Genomic DNA, 15,915 nt, shown 5'->3' with positions numbered 1-15,915 from the left:
TATATATATATATATATATATATATATATATATTTGTCTATGAGAAGTTTGGCAAAAGATTGAGGATCGTAACGTCGCTTTGCATAGAATAACTGTGGTTGAGCATAGTTGAGGTAGTCATTGCTGCCAATAGTAATAATAAACAATGATTTTGACAAATAATCTGAAACTTTGGAAGAGGCTTTGTAGTGTTTGAACAGTTCCAATTCAACGGTAAGGTTGAACAAGTCAATCTGCTCATCGAAATTTAAGCATATTCCCTGCAAGGAAAAATAAAACCCAATAAATAAGATAATATGCAAGTTAACAATTGTTACAAGAAAATATATAAAAGCAAGAATTTCCATTTCTTAGATTATCATACTCTGGATTTTCCAGTCTCAGGAAGAATGCCACAAGTAGCAGATGCATAATTCAATCCTGTCAACTCTGGTGATCCTCTTAAACTGAAGTATGGCAGTGAATATGGCAATCCAAGAAATTCAGCTACAAAAATAAGCAAATACCTTTCATAATATAAACTAATTCAAAATTAAATAACAATAATTCAACTTAAAAAGTACTACCAATTAAATCAGGAATAGTTTTCCCGTCCGTAAATCTTCCGGTGGCTCCTCCATCAAAATTCACACCGTAGGGTGGATAATTGGCCTTGCCTAGAGTTAGTAAAAGATTATTATTTCCACTGTCAAACAAAGAATCTCCAAAAACATACAATGCAGGAGCAATTGGAGAATTTGAATTCACTGAAGAAATGCACAACAAGAAGATGATAATCGAAATCATTTTCTCCATGGTCGTGCGAAGAGCAAGTTCTTTAAAGAAAGATAAGGAGAATAAATAGAAGAGAACTATACGTGGATACATGTAGCTAGCAATCAGAATATCAACTTTATAGAATATTTCGTTGATGTGCAAGTTATTGGGACCAAAAAACGTGATACTACCTGGCTGGAACATGGATTATTCCGAGAAGACACATTAAATATATAATTGTGACAGGTAAGTTTCATTTATGATCATTGAAATTTCACTATAATCATATTTAGAGTATTAAATTCTTGGCTGAAATTTTGATGGGTATTAAAAATCTTTCTAAATTCATGTGTTTTTAATTGAAATTTTAATGGATTTTAATGAAATCTAGGTGTCTCTATCTGAGATTCTATTAAATTTCATTGAAATCTTTTAAAAATTTAGGTATCCTCAATAACTCATGAATTTATAAATGTTTCATTAATAGAAGGATTTATAAAAGATTTGAGTGAATTTCAACATAAAAATTCATAAAACAAACTCTCTTGAAATTTCACCATTTTTAATGAGATTTTTATAGATTTTAAGAAAAATTTATTTAAATCTATGAAATTTATAATGGGAGCAGCTATTTACATCCACTATTGTTATATATATAAAAAAAAAAACCTCAAATTCTTGTTTTGATAATTATCCTAACAAAAAATATAGTCATCAATGTTTTCAATTCAATAGAAATCAAGAAAAGAAAAGATGTAACTGAATACTCAAATAATTCGAAATGAAATTTGTTAATGTGATATTACTTGAATTTAAAAGGCACATTATGAAATAATCCAAGCACAAATTAAGAATAATTCACATATTTAGCCCTTGTTTGAGCCGCATTCTTTTGATATGAATGAATTTTTGAATAGTGTATCGAAGAAAAATGTGTGGTTTAAAAATAAGGAAAAATTTTGAATTTGCATGTAATATTATTTTATTGAAGAATATGTGGTTGAAATGATGTCAAAATACTGTTTAAGAATATATTTTTTGTTTCAAATAATGGGAATCAAACATGGGCTAAATTTATAAAACCCACAATAAAAGGTAATCTTTACATTTTCAAACTCTTTTTCATACATTGTCGTTTTAATTTTAGATGAAGAGAATATTTTATGAATATTAGGGTTTTATAAAAAGGTCAAAAAGTATTTAATGAAAATAAATAATAGTTGATAAATTTAGAATGATATATTTTTATTTAATTATATATATGTCTATTTAATTAAATAGTTTTCATCAATTTGCAAAATAATAGGCGACAATATTGGTGAAATTTTAAAATAAAATGAAGTTCATTGGTGGAATTGAAATTAAATTGAGTACAATGATTTAATAAAAAAAAATTAAAATTTAGTGACCCAACGAAGATTTTTAGAGTTCAATGACAAGAAATGATGTCATACCCTATTTATATAGATAACTATACGCTTATATGTATAGAAATAAAAATTTGGCAACACGACCTAGGCATACGTTTTCACATTATATTTTTTTCAAAGATAAAATGAAATAAGCATATTCATACTAAGGTCCATGTATATCCTCTCCTAATCAACTATGATGTTCATATAGCGTATTACGACAAAGCACTACATATCGAAATTTCAACATATTTATTTTAAGTTTACGGAAGTATCTATCATACCATGTCAAAAGTCATACATATACAATATAGGATTCCCAAAATATAATATAACAAATTGTAAGATCAAAAGCAACAACACACAACACAATCCTACAGGTCGTCATCCATGTACATCAAACTTTAGAATCTACTAAGAATTTCACAGCTAGCCATGTCCTCTATGAAATTCTATGCTCACCTACTATGCAAGAACTACATGAGTTAATGCCCAATAAGTAAAAATTATGCATGTTGTGAGTATAAGTAATATGAGTATATGCCACCATGTCATTCCTTCAAAACATCATGCTAAAATGTTTCATATTCAAATATTTATCAAAATTAACTACGCAGATCGGTAGACAAGAAGGCTTTGACGTAGGGAGATGGATGTGCAATTGTGAAAGAAGATTGACGCGAGCACTATTCCTCTTTTCCACCCCTACACTATAACTAATTCTTCACTGTAGACGCTGGATGAGACCAGAAGGTAGTAAGCGAGCTATCCCTATCCATTCTGCTTTGTTAGTTCGTGATATCACCCTGTCCACATTCATTCGAAATATTTTCCTTTCATTGGGCATTTGACCCACATTCACACTCGACAGCGCCAATCATCATAACATTACAAGGACAAAATCGAGTGGTCTACCCTCCTGTGATCATCAAAGGCCCATCCTCTATCTACCTTTGCAATCACCTAGGAAGTATTATCCGCGTGCCAAAACATATCACATAAGCATATCTTTATGCCTCAGCGCCCTAGTAGTGGTTAATAATATATTTTATAATGTAAATTCATTTTTTTAATCATGTCGTATATTCTAGATTTTTAACAATGGACATATGTCTTGCATGCACGTGCAAGTGCTCATGAATAACATGTTAAATCAATATATTTTGGAGCCACATGCTCAATCATCATACCATCATATGGTATGCCATGATCACCTTGTCAAGGTCATATAAATGTTACAACAATACTCTATATAGAGAATATTTCACGAATACCATGTTCTTTCGTCGTAGTTATAAATGAATTTTTACTTACTTTTTTGCCTCTGTGTGTGTGATCTTTCTATGACCTACACCTCTTCACCTAACGTCGGAAGACAAACTATATTACCATATAATATTAAACACGATCCTCAATTCAATAATGTTATTATTTCAAGTTACCGATTGTACTCCAAAACAATCCCATAAATTTCATCATTTTCCTAGTCTAATCATGAATGTCAACTTCATCTAATTGTCTCTAAGGACCTAACACTTATTAAAATTAATTTTTCAAGCCTTAGAGATGATTAGTGCTTATGTAGAGGTTGAAAATATGCAAACTACCAAATTGGACATAATCTATTCTTGAGTATTAGTTGCCGCCATATCCCATTTCATCCATATTTTCACACCCTTAATCACGTTCATTCCTTCCTAAACTTTTACCACACTTATATAACATATATGTGCGGGTAAAAATGTTATTAATTCATCCCAAAATCAATCCTTTTTACCGAACACCAAATTAAGAATTTTTTTTATGGCTGTTTTGACATTCACTTGGATTAACATAACACAACTCAGATTCTAGACTATTAAATATCATTTATATACTTCTAACTCATATATAAAAATATTTATAATAATAAATACAAGTTATACTCAAGGTATTATCCAAAATCAAAGGTTGAATCGGCAGAATCCAACAACTATGCAATTTCTATCCTCAATTGTTTCACTCAATATATCTCCACCAATTTTCTCTCTTTTTGCCATAATAACATCCTTAACACCACCCCCAACATAATATCAAGCAATTTCAGAGGCTTAAGAGATTGTAACACCTTCAAAAACAATGAAAAAAAAAGCTTCAAAATTGTGAGCTAAACTCACCTATCCAGAAATTCAGTTTCCAGCTTCTTGTTTCTACATTCCTCCGTTTCCTTTGTTTTTTCTTTCACCTGGGGTCACTTGGAGATAATTTGAAAGGCTAAATATCTTAGTATGGGGGGTATATAAAGAGTCTTAAAGGATTGGGGTCGTGACTCTTGCTTAAGGATTTAAGAAAATGTTGCATGTAACCACATTAACAAGCATGACATGTGTTAAGTAGGATGTGGCTTCATGCAACAAAATTTGACTTTTCCCTTATCATATTTGGAGCCATAAATGACTTATATCATATCTATCTAACCTATGTGAAGTACTTAGGGGTTAGGAGATGAGATGGATTCCTTAAGTTTAAAATAATTGGATGTAAAAATGACACATCACCAAGCATTAAGTAGGAGGTGTCTTCCTTTAATTAAAATCTAATTTTTGTACCTATACTTGGAGGATTCGTATGTAACTTAGGGGGTAATATACTACACATATGAAGTCTTAAATGAGTTGTAGGCATGACTAATGCTTAAGAGTGAAGGAATTGACCATTACAAAGATAAATCAACAAGCATGAGGTGTACTAAGTGAAATAATGTAGTTTGACCAAAATAACACCTAGAGGGGGGAGGGGGGGGGTGAATAGGTGCTTATGCGAAATTTTACAAATTAATTAATAAATGCAACAAGTCACAATTATTAATGTGTCCAAGTCAATTCACATGCTTTACTATCTTACGTTGAATTACCGAAAATAAGTAAATTGCAGAAATATAAATAACACAGTTGTTTGATGACGGAGAAACCCCAATGTGGGTAAAACTCCGAAACCAAGCCAGTAGTTTTCACTATACCAATCCAGCAAGTACAAGTTCTGCCAAACTCCGTACCCAGTCAGACCTGTTGTTCCAGTCTCACGTTCTACTATCGTAGATACTACTAGTCTCCTGCTAGCTTCCCGATCTACCTTCTACAGTCCAATTTGTTGTCCAATAAAACCTCATGGTCTTTAGCTGATTGTATCACCAAGTGGAATTCCAAGAACCTCCTGTTCTTATCCAATTCCTGCGATTGTCGTCCACCTCTCTCAATCCCCCAATGAGAGATTCCATTCCTCAAAGGATTAAGGAATCATGGTGTTTTGTCTTCGAGAACCTTGATGTTTTTCCCACACGTGTATATATAAATTTGCCAACCAATTTGTTGTCTCTACATGCATGTGATCAAGAAAATTCAATTCAACTACCTGTTTTTTTATTTCCTCCAACAGCCTCCACTTTCGATTTTCTGTGGGTGTATATGTATGTATTAAATTCAACTTGGTAGCCTACTAAATCTCGCCCAGTAGCTGATGCCTTTGTCCCTTTCTATGCATATAAATAATGACAGAAGCTAGCCCTTTTACTGCCTCAATTTCTGTGTGTATGCATTTTACAATTTCGGCAACCACTACTTTGTTAATTCCACCAGCAGCTTCAATTTTCGTGTCGATGTATGATCCAATTTCAACTCACCTCTCTGCTTTACGTTCTTGCATGTATATGTAATTAATTCCAGCAATTTTGTTTAACTTTTTCCCCTAGCTGCTCTTGTCTTGTGCATGTTTATATATAATAAATCATTGATTCCAGCTGCGCGTGTATTTGTTCAATTTAGCCCCAAAGCTGCCGCCTCAAATCTGTGTATATTTATAATACAATTTTTCAGCCCAAAAGCTTCTTTGATTTTCAGTGAATAAATATACCAAATTCAGCTCATAGTAACCTTGAATTTCGGCTCCTTTCTGCCTCAATTTCGGTGCATATGTATGACACAATTCTAGCAGTCGACCAGCCTTTTAATTCCTCTTGCAGCCGTGTTTTTTATGCCGTTACCGCTTGCTTGGGTCTCATTTATTTCTCCCAGGAGGCCCAATTTTTCTGTAGGCGTGTAGGGTATATATATATATATATATAATATTGGTGGCTCCCTTTCCATACACAAACCAAACCCTAACAACTATACAGTATTGCACATCAAGCCTTGACTTTTAGACATGTTCAATTAAGTCCTTTTTGTTCATAGAATGCCAATTACAATTTTAGACCTAACAATCTCCCCCTTTGACATTCTGTGACAAAACTATACAAATTCAAGTCAAGGGATTACAATCAAATCAAAACAACCTAAACTACCCAGTATTCTAATCACTGAGTCTTGCATTCCTTATTGTACATGTTTCTTGAAATCCAAAAACTTACATACCCAGTGTAAAAGCACGTGATACAGGAAATATAGAAATTAAAGCACTTAATCACAAATTAACATGCTAGTTTGAGAACTGACATTAATGTCAATTAAAACACCAACAGAAACATTAACGTCACCAAACATCAAAACTGAAACAGCTATGGATGTGATATGGAATGCAATGCAATGCTCTCCTCCTTACTGCAAATTTTCATGTTTTTATGCAATAGGTAAATGTATCTATGTCTCTCCCCAACGACCCCTAGACATAGCAATGCAATGCAAGTAATGTCAATCAACAAAATGTGCATGCATATGCAGTCACTCTCTTATGTGTATGCTCTCATTTTCCATTTTCTCCTCCTCAGTATATACATTTTCTCTCCTCCTTTTTGTCACAAATGCTGAAGGGAATCACATTAAGATCAAGTCGAGCAATAACATATAACTATCAAGAATGCAGTTGATAGCATGTAAAAGCAAAACTAACAAGTAGTATACCTTTCCACATTCTTAGTTCAGTCCAAAATGGAGTAATAAAAATATAAGTGACTCATGTGTGTAAAGTGTCACTAATCCAATGCAAGCAAGACTCCAAACCTTAATTTTGGGAGAAGGGGCATGCCAATCACTGCTAACAAGTATATTCTCCTACTAATGAATGTCAAGCCATGTAACATGTAGTAGGACATATATTTACTATTATTATTTATCTCCCATTTACTATGAGCCTTTGTAATTTTTCAATTTTCATATTTTTCAAGCTCAACACAATTTTCACAGTTTTTCATTTTTTCAGCTCATTGATTTTTCATCTTAAGTGCAGGTTTTTCTTCATTAAGCGACTAAGATGACTCATGTAGAAAGCTTTTGGCTGGTTAACCCAAATCAGTTGACCATATGCACCAGGTTTTAAGAGACCCCGTAGGCTTAATTACTCAAGTCAAATAGGCCCCGAAAAAGAATATTAAGATATGAGCTTTAATGCAATAGGGGAAGATTTTTGGATTAAGGTCTACTTAAAATGGTCAATTCATGTTCAAAGTTACCCCATTAACATGTGTCAGCCACCCCAAATCTCCCACACGCGGTAGAGTCCCACTGACAAATTCAGTGTGTACAGTGCAGATGGTACATGAAAATACCTTTACTAAGTACTCCATGATGACCTAACCAAGCAATGGAAATAATGCTACAACTTTTCCATTTTAGCCCATACACGGTCACAACATACAAGTTTCTGAATTATATATCAAACTGTAGAAATTTTCCCTTTTTTTAATTTAAATTTTTTAAATTTTTTTTTTGTTTTTTATTTTAACATGAAAGCGCCACACAGTTGTGTCACCGCAATTTTATTTATTTAATTTTTATATATAATGAGATGATAAACATATGAAGAAGATAAATGCAAATAAAATGAATGCAAAAAATGGACATGGAGGTGAGCTATACATGAATGTTCCTATAAAACTGGTCAAGGAGGTACACAAACGCCAACAGCCTTCCTAAGTGACTCGAATCTTAGACCATCTAAAGGTTTAGTGAACAGATCTGCAAGCTGATTTTCTGTAGCAATATGTTCAAGGGATACCACATTGGACTCAACAAGTTCACGGATGAAGTGATGACGAATATCAATATGTTTAGTCCTAGAATGTTGAATAGGATTTTTGGAGATGTTGATAGCGCCGGTGTTATCACAAAACACGGTCATGGTGCCCCGATTTATCTCATAATCACTCAAAATTTGCTTCATCCAAAGCAATTGAGTGCAGCAGCTACCGGCTGCAATGTATTCTGCCTCGGCTGTAGACAGAGAGTTTTGTTTCTTACTCATTCATGACACAAGATTAGAACCAACATAGAAGCATCCACCCGAGGTACTCTTCCTATCATCGGCATTTCTAGCCCAATCGGCATCAGAATAGCCGACGAGTTCAAGATTTGACTCTCTGGAATATAAGATCCCATGATTTATAGTCCCATTCACATACCTAATGATACGTCTCACTACACTAAAATGGGATTCCTTAGGATCTGCCTGAAATCTCGCACACACGCCAACACTGAAAGCTATGTCAGGTCTACTGGCTGTAAGGTAGAGTAAGCTACCTATCATACTCCTATACAATGTCTGATCAACACTTCTACCTATAGGATCATGACCTAATTTAGCAGTTGTGCTCATAGGTGTCATTGTGTGTTTTTTACTATCCAGTCCAAATCACTTAACTAGGGCTTTGGCATACTTTAATTGAGAGATAAACAACCCATGGTCAGTTTGCTTTACTTGAAGGCTAAGGAAGTAACTTAGCTCTCCAACCATGCTCATTTCAAATTCTCGTTTCATACATTCGGCAAATTCATGAGCAAGGGAGTCAATGGGAGAGCCAAACACAATATCATCAACATAGATCTGTGTTATAGTTATGGTTTCTTCAATATGTCTAATGAATAGAGTTCTGTCTGCACCACCTCGTGAAAAATCATGATCACCGAGATATGTAGTGCGTCTGTCATATCAAGCTCTAGGAGCTTGTTCAGACCATACACGGCTTTATTCAATTTGTAGACATAATGGGGAAACTTAAGATCGATGAATCCTTTAGGCTGTTCAACATATGCCTCTTTTTGAAGTACTCCATTCAAGAAGGCACTCTTCACATCCATTTGATACAATTTGAACCCTAAAGTACAAGCAACCGCAAGAAGGATGCGAATGGACTCAAGACGTGCAACGGGGGCAAATGTCTCATCAAAATCTACCCCCTCAACCCGAGTGTACCCCTGAGCAACTAGCCTAGCCTTATTTCTTGTTATGGTACCCTAGTCATCGATCTTGTTCTTGAAAATCTACTTAGTACCTATCACATTGCAATCATCAGGTCTAGGCACTGGATACCAAACATTGTTTTGAACAAATTGATTAAGCTCCTTATGCATTGCATTCACCCAACATTCATCTCTAAGAGCTTCCTCAACTTTCTTAGGCTCAATCTGGGATACATAACTTGTATAGGTTAGGTTATTCAGAACTCTCTTTCTTAACCTCATACCTTCATCTAGATCCCCAATGATATTGACCTTAGGATAGTTAGATTTGACCCTAGATGATGGTTCTCTAGGATGCTTAGTTTGTTCACTAGGTGAAGGATCCTAAACAGAAATGTCCATGCCTTTGGAGGATCACGAAGATTTTGGAATTGATTGTTCTTTATCTTCGATTGTGGGTCCTTGATCATCACTTAGATCATCTAAATCTACCCCATTTTCAACGCTCTCTCCCTTAGAGAAAGCATCATCAACAACAACATTTATAGACTCCACGACATTCTGAGTACGTAAGTTGTATACTTGATAGGCTCTACTGTTCCTAGAGTACCCTAGAAAAAAACCCTTCATCACTTTTAGAATCAAACTTGCCTAAGTTTCTCTGTCCCTCAGAATGTAGCACTTGCTGCCAAACACACAAAAGTATTTAACAGTAGGCTTCTTGCCCTTCCAGATCTCATAAGGAGTCTTATCGATTTTCGGTCTCAGGTATACTTTGTTCACTATGTGGCAAGCAGTGTTAATAGCTTCACCTTAGAAATGCATTGCTAGATCCTTGCCATGAAGCATGGCTCTAGCAATTTCTTGTAGCACTCTGTTTTTCCTCTCAACAATCCCATTTTGCTGTGGAGTGATTGGTGAGGAGAACTCATGCTGAATCCCCTCCCCCATACAGAAGTTTTCAAGATTAGAGTTTTCAGACTCTTTTCCATGATCACTTCGAACCCTAGAAATGGAAAGATTTTGTTCAATTTCGAGTCTTTTACACAAAGATTTAACCAGATCACAAGTCTTGGATTTTTCTCTTAGTAGTTCAATCCAGGTGTATCTAGAGAAATCGTCTACCACAACAAGAATATAACATTTACCTCCTAGGCTCTCAATCCTAGAAGGTCCTATTAAATCCATATGGAGAAGTTCTAAGGGTCTGTTTGTCAAGATTTTAGATGTTTGTTTATTGTTTATCCTAAGTTGTTTTCCTTGTTGACACGGCTTGCACACAGCATTTTCATTTTGTTAGGTAAACCATCAACAATTTTCTTTTTGACTAATTTTGACATGCTTTTATAGTTAATATGGCCGAGTCTTTGATACCAAAGTTCGGACATATCAATTTTAGCACTGCTGCACACATAGTTAGAGTTTGGGAGAACTCCATAACAGTTATCAGACGTTCTAACACCTTCAAGGACAACACTACCTGAAGAATCATAAATAGTACATCTCTTTTGAACAAAACTCACTTCATAGTCAGCATCACAAATTTGACTAATGCTCAACAGATTGGACTTAAGACCCTCTACATAAAGCACATTAGATATAGTAGGAAGTTCGGATATGTTGATGATGCCTTTACCACGGATAGGTGCCGTACCCTCGTCTTCAAAGGTAACTACACCACTTTTGCAGTCATCAAAGGCAGAGAATAAGGCCTTATTACCTCACATGTGTCTAAAACAAGCACTATCAAGATACCACATACATGTATTTTGAGCCTTAAATGCAACATGAGCTATAGAACAATTTGAATTCTCACCATACCTACCCACATCAGATTTCTTAACCCAAACTTTTCTAGAGGTCGAGATGATCCCAGTTAATTTTGTCACCATCTCAATTAAGTGACTAACCTGATTTGAAAGAAAGTTTACTTAACTAGGGATATCCTGACTTCTATTCTTATTTGCTAGCTTATGACACCTTGGTCTTGTGTGTCCTAAAGCACCACAATGATGACAAGTGGGTATGAACCTAAAGTCAAATGCATGTGATTGTTGGTGCTGAAATTTTGGTGTAGAAATCTTACGAGCTCTAATGGCATTCAGTTCAGTGACACACTTACTTTTAGATTCACGATTGATTGAAATACTAGAATATTTGGAAGCAAGCACGAATGTGGTCTTGGATGAACTAGTCACGTTGCTATCACTCTTCACAAATCCTAGACCTTGCCTATTCCCAGTGGGTTTGTTCATTTCTAACAGGTCATCTAGTTTCTTAGTCCCACTCATAAAAGACTGCAGTTGAATATTAGATTTCTTTAACTCACAAGTTAGTGTCTTGACCTTGTCCTCTAGCTTCTCATTGACACACTTCAACTCACTAAGATTTTTAGATAAGACCTGAAGATCATTAGTGAGTCTCTCTTTCTCTCTCTCAAGCTCGTCTACCTTCTTAAATAGGGCTTTATTTACCTTTTTGATCTTAAGACTCTCCTTAAACAGAAGTTGATAAGCCTCATGTATATCCATCTCATCCTCAGTATCGTCACTAGACTTCTCACTCTCTACATCCTCCTCAACCTTCTCACCGTCCTTATCTGACTCACTCTAAACTGTAGACGCAAAAGCCATATAATCCTTTTCATCTTCACTACTGGAGGAATCCCTTTGATCACTTGAGTTTGAATCATCATCAGTCAATGACACAACTAATGCCCTGCTCCTTCCCTTTTTCAGATTTTTCTTAAAGCTAGGACATTCATTTCTATAGTGCCCAAATCACTGACACTCATGGCACCTAAAAACATGAGATTTCTTACTAGACTTCCTAGTAGTTGGTTTATCACTCTTCTCTTTTTGGAATTTTCTAGGGGCTCCTCTATTTTTTTCTTAGGACCATCTCTTGTGCTTTAAAGCTTTCTAGAACTTCTTTACGAAGTAAGCTATTTCCTCATCTCTAAGGGTTTCTATGTCAGACGACTCAGACTTTTCTTCTCCAACTGTGTTTAGCGCTATGGACTTATTTTTCTTAGGTTGTGAGATGGTGAGTTCGTAGTTTTGAAGGGATCCTACGAGTCCTTCTATCTTAACCGTATCCAGATCCTTACTTTCTTCAATCGCTGTAACCTTAGGTCTAAATCTCTCAGACAAAGATCTAAGAATCTTTCTCACAATTTTTGACTCGGGAATCTTCTCACCTAGATTGAAACTAGAGTTTACAATGTCATTCAATTTTACATAAAACTCATCAAATGATTCATCATATTTCATCCTGATTTCTTCAAACCTAGATGTTAGCATTTGCAATTTTGAATTTTTTATGATTTTAGTTCCCTCATGCATAGTCTCTAGAATGTCCCATACCTCTTTAGCAGTTTCATACGTTGACACTCTCCTAAATTCTTCGGGAGACACGGCCATAAACAAGGCATGAAGTCCTTTGCTATTCCAATTGCAATCAGCTAATTCTTCCTTAGTCCAAAGTGAAATATTAGTTAGATTGACAACACCAGACATAGTTGTGGAAGGAGGTTTCCATCCATTTTGTACACTTAACCAAACACGTTTATCTAAGGACTTGAGAAAAGCACGCATCCTAACCTTCCAGTAGGCATAGTTGCTTCCATCAAAATACGGAGGCACAGACAGTGATTGACTCATCTAGACAGCAATGTGTCAGGACTCGAGTTTTAGTTCTGATACCACTTGAAATAACGTAGTTTGACTCAAATAACACATAGAGGGGGCCTGAATAGGTGTTTATGCGGAATTTTACAAATTAATTAATAAATGCAACAAGTCACAATTATTAATGTGCCCAAATCAATTCACATGCTTTACTATCCTACGTTGAATTATCATAAATAAGTAAATTGCAGAAATATAAATAACTCAGTTGTTTGATGACGGAGAAACCCCAATGTGGGTAAAACTCTGAGACCAAGCCAGTAGTTTCCACTATACCAATCAAACAAGTACAAGTTCTGCCAAACTCCGTACCCAATCAGACCCGTTATTCCAGTCTCACGATCTACTATCGTAGATATTACTAGTCTCCTGCTAGCTTCCCGATCTACCTTCTGCAGCCCAATTTGCTGTCCAATACAACCTCCTAGTCTTTATTTGATTGTATCACCAAGTGAAATTTCAAGAACCTCCTGTTCTTATCCAGCTCCTGTGATTGTCGTCCACCTCTCTCAATCTCCCAATGAGAGAGTCCGTTCGTCAAAGGATCAATGGAATTTCCGTGTGTATGCATTACACAATTTCGGCAACCACTACTTTGTTAATTCCACCAGGAGCTTCAATTTTCGTGTCGATGTATGATCCAATTTCAGCTCACCTCTCTGCTTCACGTTCTTGCTTGTATATGTAATTAATTCCAGCAATTTTGTATGACTTCTTCCCCCAGCTGCTCTCGTCTTGTGCGTGTTTATATATAATAAATCATTGATTCCAACTGCGCGTGTATTTGTTCAATTTAGCCCCAAAGCTACCGCCTCAAATTTGTGTATATTTATAATACAATTTTTCAGCCCAAAAGCTTCTTCGATTTTCAGTGAATAAATATACCAAATTCAGCTCATAGTAACCTTAAATTCCGGCTCCTTTCTGCCTCAATTTCGGTGCATATGTATGATACAGTTCCAGCAGTCAACCAGCCTTTTAATTCCTCTTGCAATCGTGTTTTTTGTGCCGTTGCCGGTTGCTTGTGTCTCGTTTATTTCTCCAAGGTAGCCTAGTTTTTCTGTAGGCCTGTAGGGTATATATATATAATATTGGTGGCTCCCTTTCCATACACAAACCAAACCCTAACAACTATACAGTATTGCACATCAAGCCTTGACTTTTAGACATGTTCAAGTCCTTTTTGTTCATAGAATGCCAATTACAATTTTAGACCTAACACTAGGCATAAGGTGTTCCTTATAGTAAAAATCTGGTTTTACATCTATCCTAGCAGGTACAAATCAAGTATCCTTGACATATTTTAATGTCTTTACAATCTATTTTACTTTCCCTGAGATCCCAAATATTTTATAATTCGTTTAATTATTTACTAGATTGACACTCGATTCTCGATCGATTTCAACAATTTGCACCTCAATATTTATAACGTGACATAAAACTTATATTATTGCATTGTGATCGTGTCATTTCATGCCTTCTATCCCAAATATTTCAATTACCTATCTCGGGTTTAGGGTAACTTTGATCAACCGAATCGAAATCTTGAAACTTTGTCAATACTAATTCCAGCCTTTCAAGATTTTCATTGCTTAATAAGTCAATCTCCAACACCTCGATTAACTACCTAGGTCGAGGAGTTGAAGACTAACATTATATAATGATCTTAAAACCTCAACAATCGAATGTACCATTTTAAGATAAAGCAATTAGTAAAATTAATGTAAATAACATCATAAATAGCATGAAATGCATGAATCATATTGACCAAGGGTGTAATGTGAAGTTCAGGGCATTACACATGATGTACCTATTTGGTAGGTATTAAATTAAGATTTTTAGTAGATTTTGATAGAAATTGATGAAACGTTAAAAAGTTGTGGGTCCAACGAAATATGTAGTTAAAATTAATTGTTGACTCTGACTTATATTTTAATTTTTAAAAAATAGAAGCATCGATATGTACCTAATTATATCACTATTTTTGTTAGGTAAAGCCATTTGTACACTCATTTATTACACTATTGTTAACATTTGCTTTGTTGTCAATAAATAATTGGTTGAAAAAAATTGTTTTTGTTTTTAAATTGTCCAATTGAATAATGTCTTGTGGCAAAGTATACACCATGATCTATACAAAGCATGATTGATTTTTATGAGCTCTCCAATACTGTTCTACTCCCATCATCATTCTTCAAGCTTGACGAAATGCTTGATCGTGACAATGGATGACTAAACTATGACCCACCCTTGCAAAAAGCATAACTCTGATATCGAAAAAAATCGATCGCAACCTATCATACATAAATGTATGTAAATTAGTTCAACATAATAAGCAAGTTCTTGCTTGGCCTCAATTTTTTAAAACTCATTTTTTCCAGAATTCATTTAACCAAATATTTTATTGGATTATCAACTTTTCAACTACAAATTTTATTACTTCTATCAAAATCTATTAAAATTTTGATTTTTAGTCCATCCAAGTAAGAGCTATTCTAGAATTTTTTTGTGTCATCTATGTACACGCCATATTTTGTACAACTTCCACAATACTTCTCAAAACGTGGCAATTAGAAATACAATAAAACACTAGTAGAAATAGAATTTATTTAAACTCACACCAAATCTAAAAGAATCATGCTATATGCACAATCATGGTTGATAGCATCCGATTTGACACCATCATATTCATTCATTTTAAAAACTATTTTCTACATCACAAGTAGTTTGGATTTTGACAACATATAATTGTCAACCATTGTTGTCAACCAATGTTGTACACTTGACTTTATTCTATCTAAAAACTCATGACTTCAATCTCTCAACCATTATCACTCAATTATTCGTTAAGCCCCTGTTCGGCCCTCATTAATTTTGATTATGGGGGGGGGGGGGGGTGGGTTTTTTTAA

General features: G+C 34.8%; 1 protein-coding gene across 1 annotated transcript in view; it reads right to left on the bottom strand.

The window, feature by feature from the left end:
• LOC111400174 (GDSL esterase/lipase 7-like) overlaps positions 1-8,381 on the bottom strand; it is a 14,978-nt gene extending 6,597 nt beyond the window's left edge. Inside the window, exons 1-8 of the mRNA XM_023027603.1 lie at positions 8,031-8,381; positions 7,142-7,192; positions 6,917-6,989; positions 6,638-6,690; positions 5,559-5,679; positions 567-815; positions 365-486; positions 20-260 (exon numbers count right to left, since the gene is read on the bottom strand). Coding sequence (XP_022883371.1) covers positions 20-260; positions 365-486; positions 567-815; positions 5,559-5,679; positions 6,638-6,690; positions 6,917-6,989; positions 7,142-7,192; positions 8,031-8,381 — 1,261 coding nt within the window. The remainder of the gene's footprint in view (positions 1-19; positions 261-364; positions 487-566; positions 816-5,558; positions 5,680-6,637; positions 6,691-6,916; positions 6,990-7,141; positions 7,193-8,030) is intronic.
• Positions 8,382-15,915: the final 7,534 nt, after the last annotated feature.

This window comes from Olea europaea, chromosome 10 (genome assembly GCF_002742605.1).
Source record: "Olea europaea var. sylvestris chromosome 10, O_europaea_v1, whole genome shotgun sequence".
Taxonomy (NCBI): domain Eukaryota; kingdom Viridiplantae; phylum Streptophyta; class Magnoliopsida; order Lamiales; family Oleaceae; genus Olea; species Olea europaea.
The sequence above is the reverse complement of the archived record's forward strand: the minus strand, read 5'-3'. Positions and strand labels throughout refer to the sequence as shown.